Consider the following 14,918-nt stretch of genomic DNA (forward strand, 5'->3'; position numbering starts at 1 on the left):
GGCAACAGAATAGCAAAATGTTGCATTTTCTGTAATAATTATATGAAATAAAAATATTACATTAATTTAGAATAAGGTAATAAAAACAGAGATTTCGCACAGTGAGTGGCGATTGGTCTTCCCACAAAAGCGACGGCAAACAGCGGCGGTCTATTCAAAACAAAATCTTTGGATTCTTTATAAATGTCGTTTTCAAAAGCACCTGTCAAGCGTTTTAATGATGTTTCAGGTGAGACCTTCTGTTTGATTCTATAAAACTTAAGTTATCTAAGTCTACGTGCTGTACGTCAGCAGACAATTGGTGTGTTCTTTCGTTGTTTCAGAACAATTGTGATTGTTATATTTGTCCGCATGTTGTGGTATCTTAAAGGGATACTAAAGGGTTGTGATAAGGCTGTGGCGACGGTCAAACGTTTCAAAAATATATTTAGTTACAATTACAGAGCACGAGAGCGATACAGGAGAAATAAAGGATTCGTTTCTCACTTAATTACCACTTATTAGCACTAAGCTGCCGATTTCACATTTGCAGGTTGCGCTCCACCTGTTGGAGCATATGATCCTAAAGAGGAAAGAAATCTGAAAGGAGCATACATCGAGAAATCAGATCGCTTCAAACATCCAAAAGGCAGGAACATAATGTTAACTTTTATAATAATAATAAATGCAAAATTATTAAACGCATATTCACACTCCCAACGAGCATGCTCTTATCGCCTAAGAACTAGAACAAAACATGGACACCACCAAGGGACTGAAAAACAAATAACATCTGAACTATAAAAGAATAAACAACAGTACTAGCGAAGAATAAAATGTCAGCAAGCATAGCCATTTTTCATATCTGTAAATCAAGATCAGTACTACAGAGACTTGTACAGACTACTTTGAGGTAATCCTGATGCTATGGCTTTGCCAAACCCTGTACAGCTTAGCCATTGCTGATTTTACTGTCACAATCCTGATTTGGATATCTTTGAGGCTTACTCCATTCATGTAGATATCTGCTTTGCCATAGCCAATGACCATGACTTTATTTTTGTCAATGTCGGTCTCCATTTCATATGATAGAACTATCAGTCTGTTAGTAAGGCCTTGTCATTCTCTGTCAGCACCTGCTCATTGTCAGGGCAGGGTCACAGGGAAGTGCCAAAAAGATGCATCTTAAGTTTGAACTAAAAGGTGGTAAGAGAGAGGGATGAAGGGTGACGGTAATCTGTTCCAAGTTGATGGAGCTTGGTAGGGAAAAGACCTTTGTCCGTCTTAGCTAGTGGGGCTCGAAGAAGCTTGGTGTTGGAAGATGAGTTTGTACTTTACACGATATGCATTTGGCAGCCAGTGAAGCAAGTGAATGATAGATGATATAAGTTCATATCTAGATGGTCTGCAGATGAGGCAAGCAGCATTATTTTGGATCCTTTAAAGTCTGTTGAATAAGAAGAATGTTTGTATAAGACAGAATACTATCATATGACCTGTCTCTCTGCACTTCACATTACCAGCCATGAATATAGAAAGCAACTTAAAAGGAAGGGTATAAAATAGTAGAGCGCCTTCTCTCTCTAGGGTCAAGACGATTTGTTGTGTGAAACCTGCATGTTGTTACAATACTGTTTGCTCTCACATGGCTTGATTATTGGTCTTGGCTTCTGTGACTAGTTCATTGTGCTTAGAAATGTTGACATTGACAAAATCTTATTAAGATACTAGAATGATTTTTTTAATGATTGTTTTTCGCTACCTGCAGATGTTGCTCCTAATTCTGATTACATGGAATACTTCCATCATTCTCAGCTGACTTCCAGCACTCCCAGAAAATGTGGCTCCGCAAACAGTTCCTCATCTTCTGAGGTGACACTTATATTTCTTTTTTGATGTTCTAGAAATACAGTGCATAGAACAGCTGCCATATTGTAAGTGACATTGACAGTAGTTGAATGTATCTTGAAATTAGCTATTAACCATCCAAAAAGTGCTGTTTATGAAGAGAAAGTGTCTCTAGTCCTAGGGTTTGCTGCATAACATGTTTTAAATGCTTAAAACTGTTCTAAAGAATTTAAAAACATTTTTCAAACAACACTTGTATGTCAGTTAGATATATTGCAGAAGGGCATATAAAAAATTGTGCTGATGGAATAAAAGTCTGGAAACAGTTTTTAAATTCCAAAATTGTCTTTTGCACTGTGTTTCTATAAAATTTTTTATCTAATTAGGGTTTAAGGATTTGTTCAAAATTAGAAATGTGTTGTGTAGTTGGGCCCTGAATCTTCAGATTGAAATCGTAGATGTAAGATCTTAGTTCTTGGTTCTTGGGAAGCTAAAAGGGAAATAAATTATACAATCAGTAGCTCTTGCCTAAAATTCATGTTCTTGATGCCATCTCTGTCATTTGCACAGCCTAAGTTTTGCTTTGAGTATCCTTGTTCTTTCTGAGTCTTTTATTCTGTCATAGTTTAAGTTAATGTCTGCTAGCACATGGTTTGAGTGTGCTTGCTTGACGTATTGTGGAACATCCCCATCTTCCTTTTAATGGGACTTATTGCAGTCATCCAACAGAAGTGTAGCAAGGAAGTCAACACATTTCAGTGATCATACTGGACGTAGTAAAGACCTTGAACTGGAGGTGAGCTTTTCAGGCTCTTTCAATTGTTTTTGTTGAACAAAATAATAAAAAATCTTAAAGTTAAATTCTTAGAAAAAAACCTGCTCTCTTCTTTAAACTTTAGACATAGAAAGGATGTATGATTAGATACAATGTTTTAATGCATAACTACTGGTTAATTAATATGATTCTTGCAGCTCCGGAGACTTCTGCATGTAAAGGGAGAACAGGATCGCGAGCTGCGGCAGCTGCGTGAAAAGTGTCAGAATCTTGAAGGACGACTAAATAATGCCGATGTCGATCACACACTGTGCCTTGCTCATGCAGCCACTTTGGAGGCAGAAACTAAGGAGGCAAAGTCACAGCTGAAGGTTTTACAAATGCAGGTGAGGTGGTCAACTGATCATTTATGAATCAACAGCATCATTGTTTGTGACAGTCAATGGATGGTCAGAACTAATATCTTAAAAGGTTAATATGGTGTGCAATGTGAAGCAAATCTCTACAACAGTTTGTGAGTGAGAGGTGGGCAGGTGTGTTTGCATGTTTATAGAAATACTTGCCTTTCCTTAAAAGCAAGTTTTCCAGAAAGGTAAGGAAAACTTTTTCCAAGCAAAAAAATGACTTAAAAAGAATGAATAATTTATGGCAGATTTGTTCAGTGTCAGTTTATGAGGTTTATCTGATATAGCAATAAACAGTGATTTTCATCTGTTAAAAAGCAACTGGTCAGCAGATAATTTTGTGTTAGAATAACACAGGGAGAAACATTAAAAGACAAGTAAGATTGTATTGTTTTCATGGAAGTACTGTATTTTTGTATCCATTTTATTTCTTTTGACTCAACAGTTGCCTGTCCAGATGCAACAGAAGCATGAAAAACTTGTACAGAGTCTGAGGCAAGAACATGAAGCAAAATCCAAGGAACTTCGGCAAGAGCTAGAAGCAGTTAAGGAAAAGCATGACCACGCACAGCAGAAAATGCAGAAGGCACAACAGGAAGTGGACATCCTTCAGCAAATGCTGCAAAAAAGCCAAGAGGCCTGCAGCTCTTGCGAACAGAAGCTGCAGGCACTGCAAGAAGAGAGCAGCAAGACACAGCAACAGATGCACAGCCTTCAGTTAGAGAGGGAGAGGCTGCAGCAAGCCCTGGCACAGCAAGGAGATGTGTGCGCTGTGACAGAACAGCGGCTACAAGCTGCATTACAAGCACGAGACCAGGGGGAGAAGCAGATGGAGCAGGCACAGCAGAAGTGTTATGATCTGCAGCAGCAGTTGCAGCAGATGCAAGAGAACCACAGCAAGCTTCAAGAGCAGTTGCAAGAAGAGCTGCACAGCACAAAGGAAAACTTGGCTAAACTGCAGCAAAGTGGGTCAGTGCAGCTATTTCATACTACTAAAAAGTTGATGAAACAAAATGAGGAAATCCAGTATTTATGCTAGGCTTCCTTGAAGATTTAACTCTGCGTCTGACTTTTCAGTTGTTGTTTTGGTTTTGTTTGCTTAGTAAATAATTGCTAAATAATTGATAATTTCATCAGTTTGTCCCTATTGTGATGACAGTATTTCTGTGGAAGAGGAAAGCAAGAATTTGAAACTGGCCAAAAAGGACCTTGAAGTGCGTGGGGACCTTATGTTCGATGCTATTAGGTATGGCTCTTGCATGGAGTAATCCATGCTGGTAGAAAGTAGAAGGTGGTTTGTAACTGACTTTGTTGTATTCAGGTAGGATGGAAAGGAGAAAAGTTTAAATAGTATAAAAATAGGGTTGGGTATATTCTTGATAAGTGATATCTTTGTCACATATATTCACAAATATATTGTTTCTTTCACAACAGACTGACTGCTGAGTAATAAATAGCATGGGAAAGCCTGACTAAAATGGAGAATGTTCACCTTCTTTAATAAAGCTAGTGATTGCATGTAATTAATCGCTTTCGATCTACTGTCTTCAGGTCACTCTGTCTTCAGTGGCACTCTCATGTGGTTATTTAAATTTTTTTTTTAATCCTGTTTTAAGCCTTTCATGCTCCATGATTTGAATAAGTCTATCTTCTACACAAAAATAGCATAAAGTCTAATCCCTACCAACTATTAACATTTTAAAAATTTATACACGAACTATTCCTCATAGAGGCATAGGGATTTGTAGGGAGGATCTGGTAATAAACTTCACTTCTCAGTCATACTTTGTACAGGTCTCTCAAGGAAGAAGCATACAGTGAGTCTGATGTCATGAAGCAGCAGCTTTTTGAGGAGTTGGCTGAGAATGCTCTGTTAAAGGAGCACATAGAGCAGCTAGAACAGTGAGTATTGGGGTCGGCTGTGGGTTTTAACAACCAGCACACATGCATTCATTCAAGTCAGTGTATCATAATTTTCAGTAGAGGCTGGAGAAGATGACATTGTATCTATGTGTTTTACTTCCAGCTTTGATTGCTGTGTATTTCTTTAAGATTTAAGAGATATAGCGAATTAATGATTTATCTACAAGTCATTGAAAATAGAAGGATCACAGTAACATTTTGAGATAGATGAGTCTGTTGTGGAGATAATTTGTTCTGAAAATTGTCTTTGAGGTCTTAAAAAATCTGTTACAGGTATCATTAGAGGGCAACAAGTTTATCAATATTTGTAGAGAGGTGATGATTCTGATTATTTTGCAGAGAAAATAAGCTGCTAAATGAAACCATTCAGTCACTGACAGTAAAGCATGAAGTTCTGGAAGAAAAGCTTGGTGAGTTTTCCTGTCACATCTAAGTCAATCGCTTAGTCTGCTTGTAATGTCCTCTGTGCCGCATATCTGAAGAGAGAGATTCTGCAGATCATCTCCTTTTCAGGCCCTGCTATTTTGAATTGTCTATCCCTTTCTCTTCAAACTGTCTATATTTGAAGCCCTCGAATACAGCTTCAAAACTCATTTCATTCAGAAATTATTTTGCATAATCCAGCAGATCATTCTATTCACTCCTCAGTTCATCTTCATCCATGCTTACATTTACCATTGTCTTATCTGCTTACTGTTGGATACATTTTTTGTATAGTTGACAGTTTGTAGTCTTTCATGTGTGCTGCACTCAGCTCATTTCTACATGAGGAAGTGTATTTTACAAATTCAATTATTATAAAAGACAAAATCTCTTTTTTGTTGAAGTATTTGATGCTGAGTCCAAATGCTGCGTAGTGCTTTGTGCTTTCCAAGTCTCTGTAGTCTGTTACTTAGATAATGTAACCACGATTCCATGAATTTTAGGCAACTGATACTGATTGCATAATTTTTTTCCCTTTTTAGCTTCCCAAGAAGTTCAGGAAGAAAAAACCTGTTCACAGCTCAAAATGCAAGTTAATGTATTGCAACAAAATTTACAAACTCTTCAGGATGAACTGGAGTGCACAAAACTGACGAACAAAGATTTAGTTCAAAGCCTGACACAGCTGAAGGTAGGGATTAGCTTGTACATAGTAATAAGAATCGGTCTGTTTTTTTAGAAGAGATTCACAGCCATTAAAGTCTGCAGTAAGAACTTTCTAAATCTTTAAAAAACAAAAACCAAAAACTGATAATAAAGAAAAGAAAATATTGCTAATGATGAAAACATCACACGAAATATTTATGATCATAGTCTTTTTAAAGTCACAGTAAATTTAATTTTTTTGTTTACTTCATGCGCTATTTGAAATATCTAAAAAGATTTGACTTTTATGGGATTTGTAAATACTGCCCTGAAGCTAACAACTCCTTCAGTCCAATAAACTTGCCCCACAACAGGATGAACTATCATGTACAAAAAGTCTTGAGCATGGCAAAGAAAAGGAGCTGGAAGTTCTAAGCCATGCTAAACTTGACCTGGAAGCAGCCATCAAAAGCCTCATGGTGGATCTCCATGCTGTGCAACAAAGAGAAGAAGGAGCACAGAGTCAGGTGCTTCATTTTCAGACACAGGTGCAGCAGCTCCAGGTCACAGAGCAGGATCTCAAGATGCAGCTAGAGCAGCAAGTGACCTTGGCTGACCAAGAACAAAACAAGCTGAAGGATAAGTTGAAGAGGTGAGAAAATTAGGCTCGACCAGGGATTTTCAGACAGCTGACACCTGCTGCTTGAAAATCTGGCTGTAAATTTTTAAAACAGTTAAACATGGTAGATAAATGACATTACTTATATTAGGAATTAACAAGGGATTTGCTCCACAGAGCTACTGAAGAACGACACAAGCTGGTTGAAAAACACTGTGAAGAACTGCAGAGTGTGAAGAAGGCTTTGGCTTTGGATCACCAGGAAATGGATGCCAAGATGTCTGAACTTGCCCTACGATTAGACCGAAGCCAGAACTTCAACAGACAAATGAAAGATGAGCTGAAGAAGTGAGTTGGCTAATGCTTTTTGTCTCAGGACAGGAAGTTTTCAAACAATCAGTAAAAGGTGACCTTGTGTTATTGTCAGATGTGATTGATCCATTTGTGGCATTAGGCACAACAGACAAAAAATAAAATAAAGAAACATTTTTACTTTTTTTATTATGTCAGGGGTTTTCTTTATGTGCATCAATACTAGTGCAACTATTTTTTTTTAGATAAATAGATAATAGGTTAATACAGTGCCCAACCTTTTCTTGCTCGAGGGCTGTACTGGACATGATATACAATATCTTGGGCCAGAACATGAAGGTTTTGCCAGAATTATGATGTTAAGAATGAAATTGTGTTATGTCTGGTTAGAATAGCGGGCTAGATGAGACACCTTCACGGGCCAGATGTGGCCAGTGGGCCTTAGTTTGGGTACCCCTGGGTTAATAGTTGTGTACCTTCCCATGTCTAATCTTTTCTAAAGGACCTAGAAAATAGTGCACTTGGTCACATGCTTTTATAAAACATCACTTGTCACTTTTCTGCAGGCTTCTGGCAGACAAAGAAAAATTGCAGCAACAGATCTGTGACCTGGAAAAACAGGTGAAGAAAAGCCAAGATGAACTTGAGACACATCAGTCAGAGTTTAGAGAACAGGAAGAGATGCTGCATCTTAAGCTGACAGCTTTACAGGAGGAACTGATGAGGTCTGTGCAGTGCTAAGCATGTTTGAATGTGTAGTCAGACTTGTGCATCTAAGTGGGGGTACCATGCCAGCTAGATGCTGGTAGAAACATGCTTTTTCATTTTTTTTTCATGCTCTTTCTTTTTCTTCCCAGCAAGTAAAGAAGTTTTCAGGAACTTGAAAACAGCCTTAGTTGAGTTCTCATACATATTCTATTATTTATTAATATATGAACACAGTTGAATACCTCTTTTTTTTTAACCTTGCCTTGGAAAAGGTAACCTTCTCTTATGTGATGCAGGGATATACAGGTTTTCACTGAAAGTAGACAAAAGTAACATACTAGATCCATGCTGTTACATTGATAGCATTTTGACAAAATTTCATGGTAGGCTAAAAGGTCAAGAGGATGAGTTTCAGTCTGCTTTAAGCAATAGTGAGGAGTTGGCCCAGAAGTACAAGAAGCAGTTCCTGCAACAGACCGAAAAATGCTCTGAACTTGAGAACGAAGTGAAAGATATGGAGGCTGAGAAGACCATGCTTCAGAGTCAAATTGACAGGTGAAGAGTGCCTTATTAATGACTATTACAAATAATACATTAATTATCGTAAATTTTGTACTATAAACCGCAACTTTTTTCCCCAACTTTAAACCCTGCAGCCTAAGCAGTGATGTTGCTTGTTGCAGATTTTTCCGTATTTTTCAGATTGTGGTTAAGTTTTTTGATGAGATCCATGTTAAAGTATTAATTGTTAATGTTGTTGCACTGTTAGCTGTTCATATTTTAAAATCAAAGCTGCGTACCATTGAAGCATTCAGATCAGTTGCTGAAGCACACACCCTAATCGTGCTAACAACGAAACAAAAATTCCTGTGATGTAGCTTTCAAGTTTTTTATATTTGCAGCTAATAAACCAGTGCGGCCTATTTGTGATATAAAAATAAATCAAGATTTAAAAAATATTTAGTAGGTACTGCTTATAAACAGGTGCGCTAAATAGACCAAAATTTACAGTAAAATAAAATGATAGCATCTCTCTGGGTAGCAGTTCTGTTTGCTATTGTGTAACCAAAAGACATGCTGTCTTCAAATATACAGTTCATGTTCTTCCTGCAATATTGATTGTGTACGTCAATTGCTTTCTATTTCCTTTATTGTTATTTATTATATTTATCTATTTTGGACAGTATTTTAACAGAAAACGGTCGCATAGTGTTAGATATGGAAGGGCAGCTGGAAAGAATGCGGGAAGCAGCCTTGGAGGAGCGCAGTGGGTTTGAACGTATCATAAGTGAAATGTCTGAAAAGATTCAGCAGCTGGAGGAGACTGAAACACTTTTAAAGGAACAAGAAGAGTATGCTTCCTTTTTAGATACGTACTTTTCTTTTTTGTCAGTTTATGTCCGTTATTATCTGCCATCAAGGAAAACAAAATGGTGGATCAAGGAGATGATTCTCCTAAAGACAGCTTAGTGTTTTTCAGCTATTCAAGAAACCAAGAGTTCTTACTCAAGATGGTTAACAGCAGATTTAGTCAGCAATGAATGTACTTCTTACTGATCACAAAAAGCAAGTATACTGCATTATGGTCCAGTGGAAAAAAGTATTAACTGTGGTTTTTGGGCTATGTCTGGTCAACGAAACACCGATATCACTAGCTTAGCAGTAGCTTGACATCACTGACTCTAGTGTGCCAGAATGGTAGCATGTAAGCATTCATGCATATTTATTTGAAATAAATTTTTGCAGCTGGAAAAACAAATATGATGAGTTATATTTTCGTGTTGAACCGTTTATGGAGCAGCTCGATGCATTTGCAGCAGAACGCGAACTTTTGCTTGGTAAGCTTTTAAAAAAATGGTCTTTTTTTTGTTTTTATGATACATTTTGTCTATAGCTTATTGCTTTTTCTCTAAATATTCTATTTTCTTTCATTAACACATTTGGTCTATAGCTTGCTGCTTTTTCTCACATCTCAGTATTATGGACCCTTCTAATGTGTTCTTGCTACTTAATCATTGTATGATTGTATTCTTACTCCCTTCCAAAACTGAGAGCGGTTAACGGTTAGCAGGTGAATTTTTTTTTACACTGTTACGTGGCATCTGTACATACCTTGCCGTAAATAGCTTAGTCTGACACGGCGTAAAACACCAGTCTAAAAACTGCTTATGCAGGTGAATTTTTTTTTAACTTCAAGTGAATGTAATATGAGCTGTAGTATTCAGATTTGAAAAGAATGGTCACTTATATAAAAACAAGTCACTTGATTTTAGATATTTAACAGATAAATAAAAAAATAATTGTGAGAGATTTTTGCAGGTCAAAGGCAGCAGGATGAGGCAGAAGTTGCAAAACTTATGGAGAAGTGTGCCAAGCTGCTTGGTCATCAAAACCACCGCCAAAAAATCCAGTACATCAACAAGATGAAGGATGAATTCATGAAGTGCCGCAAGGTTTGCTCTGATCTCAATGTTTTGTCACCGTATCTCCACTTGCTATGCACCAGAAGTACTTGCCATTTTAAACCACCAGTCTTTTTTTTTATGTTTTGTTTTTATACAAACCCAGACTGCCCAGCCTGTAGCCTTTTGTGCCAAGTACTCATTTGCCAAACAAAAATAAAAATGCAGGAAAGTAAATGTTGGTGCGTACTTTTCCATGCATAAATCCATGTGGGCTCATGTGTGCCATTTTTTTTTTTACACAGGAAAAAGAAGAATTAAAGGGAAAAGTTGCCAAACAGAACAATGCAATACAGAAACTTGAAAGACGCCTGCAGATCCTTGAGGGTAAAAAACTAGTTGACCCTGTGCACCTTCGAAAAGACCAGCAGCCACTTAGATCTCCACTTAGGCAGGGTGAGTGCATTTAAACTCGCCAGACTTGCTGCCCCTAAAGGACATTCCCTACTTAGTGGACTTGTGAACAATAACCTCAGAACTGTAGCTTAGTATTGATCAACAGTTAGGATTGACGGGCATGTTTATCCATATAGATTGGCTGTAATCATTATAGGAAATTCTTCATTATTGTGAGGATTATGGCCAATGTCAAAAGGATTATGTGATTAGCACAGCTTTGTTTTTTTTCCCCCCCTTACAATCTTGTGATCTTCAGTTTCGCTTTTGCTGCTGGATAGAATTCAGTTTGAGGATATGTTGTCCAATAGCTAGTGGTGTTTTAGGAAGTTATTGAAACATTAGCACTTCCAGCTTAGACTTGTCACTATTCCTAGGATGGCGAAAAAAGGGGTGAAGTTGGTGGGTGGAGGGTATCATGAGGAATGTTTTGAAATTCTACTGACAACAGGAGTGTTGCTTTACCACCTGGATCATCCTAGGCAAGATCAAAGTCTGATTAATACAAGGTGTGGGGAGTTGACAGGGTTTGCTAGGGAGCAAGGGAATGGCAATTAAAACAAAATTGAGGTCATGTCAGTAAAGGTTAGATTAGGATAACCTGTTGAAGCAATAATGAAAACACTAGCGAGAATTTGTTATTCATTTGTGAATGTGCTGGTGAGTTATCATACCTACTTTGATGTGTGAAAAAGAAGCAGAAACATTTCATGCAAAAATTTAGAGCAATTTCAGAAAGAGCTTGGCTAGTCAAAAAAGAGAATTCAATGAGACAACCAAAAATAAATAGGCTAGCAGATTTAGCTTTAGACACCAAGTTAAGACTGCTGGTGGAGATTAATAACCAGTAATAAGGAGTAAGATATATATATATATGTGATTATACTGCATTCAAAATTTCTTAAAGTATTTTGCATCATATTCTGTTGTAATCAAATTTGAGGGAAAAAACACAACATAGCAGGTTAATCTGCACTTATTTTTCTTAGTCTTTGTACAATGGATAATTTTAAGGGGGAAAAGTGTTAAAAATAAACCTATAATAGTAACCCCAATGCTGGAGCATTCCTCTGTAACACCCACATATGGAGCGACTTCAGTGAGTTAATGGCTCGGGAATTGACCTGTTTTCACATGCTTAAATCTTTATTCTCAGTTCCTTTTTGTGAAGAAAAGAAAAAGCAGTTGTATTATGTAAAAATCAGTTTTAATTTGATTTGCAAAACCCAGTTGCTCCAAATTTCAAAAATATACTTGCTGTTCTCTTTCAGCAAATACCAACATTCAGTAGGTGTTTGTCAACACCACAGTTTGGAGATGCAGGGTATGTCCTCAGAGGCAGTATCTTAATGTATGTGATGGGGCTTGGAAGTGATCGTGGCTCATGTTATGACTGTTTGAATGTACGAGCGAAGGATGAAAATAATTGAGGGATCAAATTGTGTGAGCTGACAGCTTGCAACAACATTTAGGCACTGTCTAGTGCACTCTGCAATGAAAGGTGAAGTTTAAAGTCTGGATGTAGATAACTGAATTTTAAATATGTTCATTTCATTGTACATTGCTTCATTTCAGTCTGGTGCTAGCAGCATAATCTCATTTGCTATAAAATTAATTTTGCTGTATAAATGACATTCGTGATTTCGCCTTCACAGCAACATTTGAAGTGGTGGGACTGAAATATGTGTCCGCTTGAAGTGTGTACAAAACTTGAAAAGATGTGGATGCTGAGACTAGTAATGAAATGCCACGCTTTGTTTTTAAATACATGTACGGAACAGAGATTGGTTGGCAAAACAAAAATCGTGATGATGCGTTTGACTTAAGCATCATGTTTGCTTGGAAGTCAGAAAAGAAACACTTGTGGAAGGATGTGATATAAATCAGAGAATGTGTACTGAAAGGTCAACCAGACTAAGTTTGTTTTTCACAGAGGATAGTACTGACATTGTGACAAAGCCTGTCTACGCAGTCATGTGATGTAAGGGTTTTGACTGTGCATGGCAAGGCTAATGCTCATAGAGCTTGAGAACAAAAGACAGTTGCTCATTCAGGGTTGTTAAAAAAGTCCATGTGCTGAGTTCTTTCTTGTCACTAATAAACTTTTGCACTCTGATATACCTGGTGTAAGTATTTGCTGTATAAGTTATGTGGTAAGGTGTTTAATCAACTGTGCTATTTTACTGTGTACTAAATCTGTAATATTTCTCTAAATTTCATTTTTACTGGTGTTTTATAATCAGCTGCAGTATGTACTCTAGGATTGAATGCAAATATTTTGAAGGATATTTTATGGTTAATGTTATCTTACATACAGAACAATGTTTAAGCTTGTCACATTGATGACCTGTTTGAAACCACAAATTTAAAAGTGTTTGTTTATATCCAGCAAATGTGGGTCATAAAATTCACAAAGCAAAAAGGGTTTCTTTCTACCTCAACATCTTTTTGCAGTCATTCTGATTCAGAATGCAAGTAAAGTCCATGATAAATTACATTCGTTTAAGCTTTTCATTAGTGATTATGTTTGCAGCAGAAAGTGATGTCTTGTTTCTTCTACAAAGTACATTCTTAGAATACTGTACTTTAACTGATATAAGAAGAGGTTTTTTAACACAAGTAATATGCATTGCAGTTCACAGTATAATTTATCATTAAGTAGCTGCAGTCTTGCCCAAACCACTTTTTGTTGTTTATTTCATTTAGAACATTTCCTGTTTTTATTTTAATTTGAAAAGACCCGAAAAAAGTGACTTCACTGTTTCCTGGTAGCGCTCCATGGTTTAACTCCATATTATTCGCCTAATGAACAATCGAAACTGTCCTTTTGTACACACTAGTGTTGCTCTTAATACTAAATCAGGTCGAACAAGAAGCGACCAGCATCTGTCAATAGTTGTATCACGAGTAACATGTCATTTTGAGGCGCTGTGGAGGGGGAAGACGTCGGGGAGTGCTGGCATTACTGTGTTCCTGAGTTTTCATTGTAAAGGTCATGAAGCCGATTTGTAGGGTTGGGGTGGGAGGTAAGCAACGACTTCCCTTCGCTTCAAAAGATTTGAACAGACCTCACTAGAATTCATTGACGGGAACGAATTCTAGAGTTTGGTTCCAGCATAAGAGAAAGCTCGCTCGCCAAACGTTTGACAGGTATAAGTGTGTGGTCTGTCGATGAATTAAGGTCTCGATAATAAAAGGTAAAGACAAGTCATGTCCGGTTAATAAATGTTTTACTTTACGGTGAACACTCGCAGCAGGGTAAATAAGCTCGTATATTAAAAGCTGAGGTGCACGTGACACATAAGGGCATTCTCCCCTCCCTGTGACCCCATCCCACCACAATGTCGAAACAATCGTCTGAGTGCATAGTGTTGAGTCATAACATCCGATAACCACTGCGGTGTTGCCGAGCAAATCCCCGTTTTAGACCATGATCTGTGTGAAGATGGCGGAACTAATAGTTGGAGGGTAAAAGACGACAGGTAGCATTCCAAGGGCATGGCACAGATAAACTGTCTTCGCAATTGTTATTCCGACCTCGTAATGTTTGTGTGTTTATTGTTTGCGCCTGGTAAGGGACAGTGATCTGCAGCAACAGAAAAAATGTCGATGTAGTAAGGTGGTTGCCGTGTCATCTATATTTTTATTTTATTATTTCTTTTACGTGGAGGAGTAGAGTATACATCCAGTATCCAGATGGACACAGGTAGACAAAAAGCATTTCAGCAGGGTTTCACTGTACCAACTACAGACTCGTTGAAACCCTGATCCGTTCACAACAACAACAATAATAAAAAATGCAAAATTTGTAAAGAAAATGCAGGACTGAGAGATATCAGCACTGCAGTGGATACCCACACACTGTGCTATCGAAGGCAATGAGTAGGCTGACAGAATGGCAACATTAGGACAGGGCACATCAGACTAAAAGATCACCTTTACCGCAATGTGCTCCCGTGACAAGTAAAACAAACCACAAAAAAAATTTGTTGTTTTTGCTTGCTTCCTTGAAATGGGCCTAAGCCTAATCAATAACAAGTTCGAGCTCATGTAATGAACTTATAATGTAACTGAAAATGAATTATTTGGTTTCGTAGTCAAAGTTAAAGCATCTTTTATGCTACCCCGTCATTGTGACCTTATGAACATCGTCTGGCAGAGATCGCGGGCAGAGATTTTCATGTTTGAAAGTCAGAATGCAAAATACAGTCCCAACCTATTATCAGACACCATTCACCTGACTCAATCGTTGGGTTAAAGGCGAGGGCAACGCTCTAAATAGAAATGTTATTTTAAGGCGCCCTTTCCCCACCTTACAATAGCGTCGACCTTACTATCCACCCTCACACACACACACCCACACACAAACCACCCTGTATTCCTGACTTCCACAGAAGACTCGAGTGAATTTGGCAGGAACTAAA

The 14,918-nt window shown here is 37.7% G+C and overlaps 1 protein-coding gene across 2 annotated transcripts; it reads left to right on the forward strand.

Moving 5' to 3' along the window:
• The first annotated feature begins 91 nt into the window (after nt 1–91).
• On the forward strand, nt 92–12,987 carry LOC112559795 (hyaluronan mediated motility receptor-like). 2 transcript variants are annotated; one of them, XM_025231202.1, is made up of 19 exons: nt 93–229; nt 533–628; nt 1,748–1,851; nt 2,546–2,623; nt 2,800–2,988; nt 3,452–3,975; nt 4,166–4,252; nt 4,801–4,908; nt 5,269–5,339; nt 5,895–6,043; nt 6,372–6,649; nt 6,794–6,964; nt 7,495–7,653; nt 8,024–8,191; nt 8,821–8,988; nt 9,383–9,474; nt 9,956–10,089; nt 10,344–10,494; nt 11,766–12,987. In XM_025231202.1, exons 1-19 carry the CDS (start codon nt 184–186, stop codon nt 11,783–11,785), a joined length of 2,793 nt encoding a protein of 930 aa, XP_025086987.1. In that variant the 5' UTR covers nt 93–183; the 3' UTR covers nt 11,786–12,987. The 2 variants fall into 2 exon arrangements, with proteins under 2 accessions (XP_025086988.1, XP_025086987.1); XM_025231203.1 differs by lacking the exon at nt 8,821–8,988 and having other exon boundaries at nt 92–229.
• The last annotated feature ends 1,931 nt before the right edge of the window (nt 12,988–14,918 follow it).

This window comes from Pomacea canaliculata, linkage group LG3 (genome assembly GCF_003073045.1).
Source record: "Pomacea canaliculata isolate SZHN2017 linkage group LG3, ASM307304v1, whole genome shotgun sequence".
Taxonomy (NCBI): Eukaryota; Metazoa; Mollusca; class Gastropoda; order Architaenioglossa; family Ampullariidae; genus Pomacea; species Pomacea canaliculata.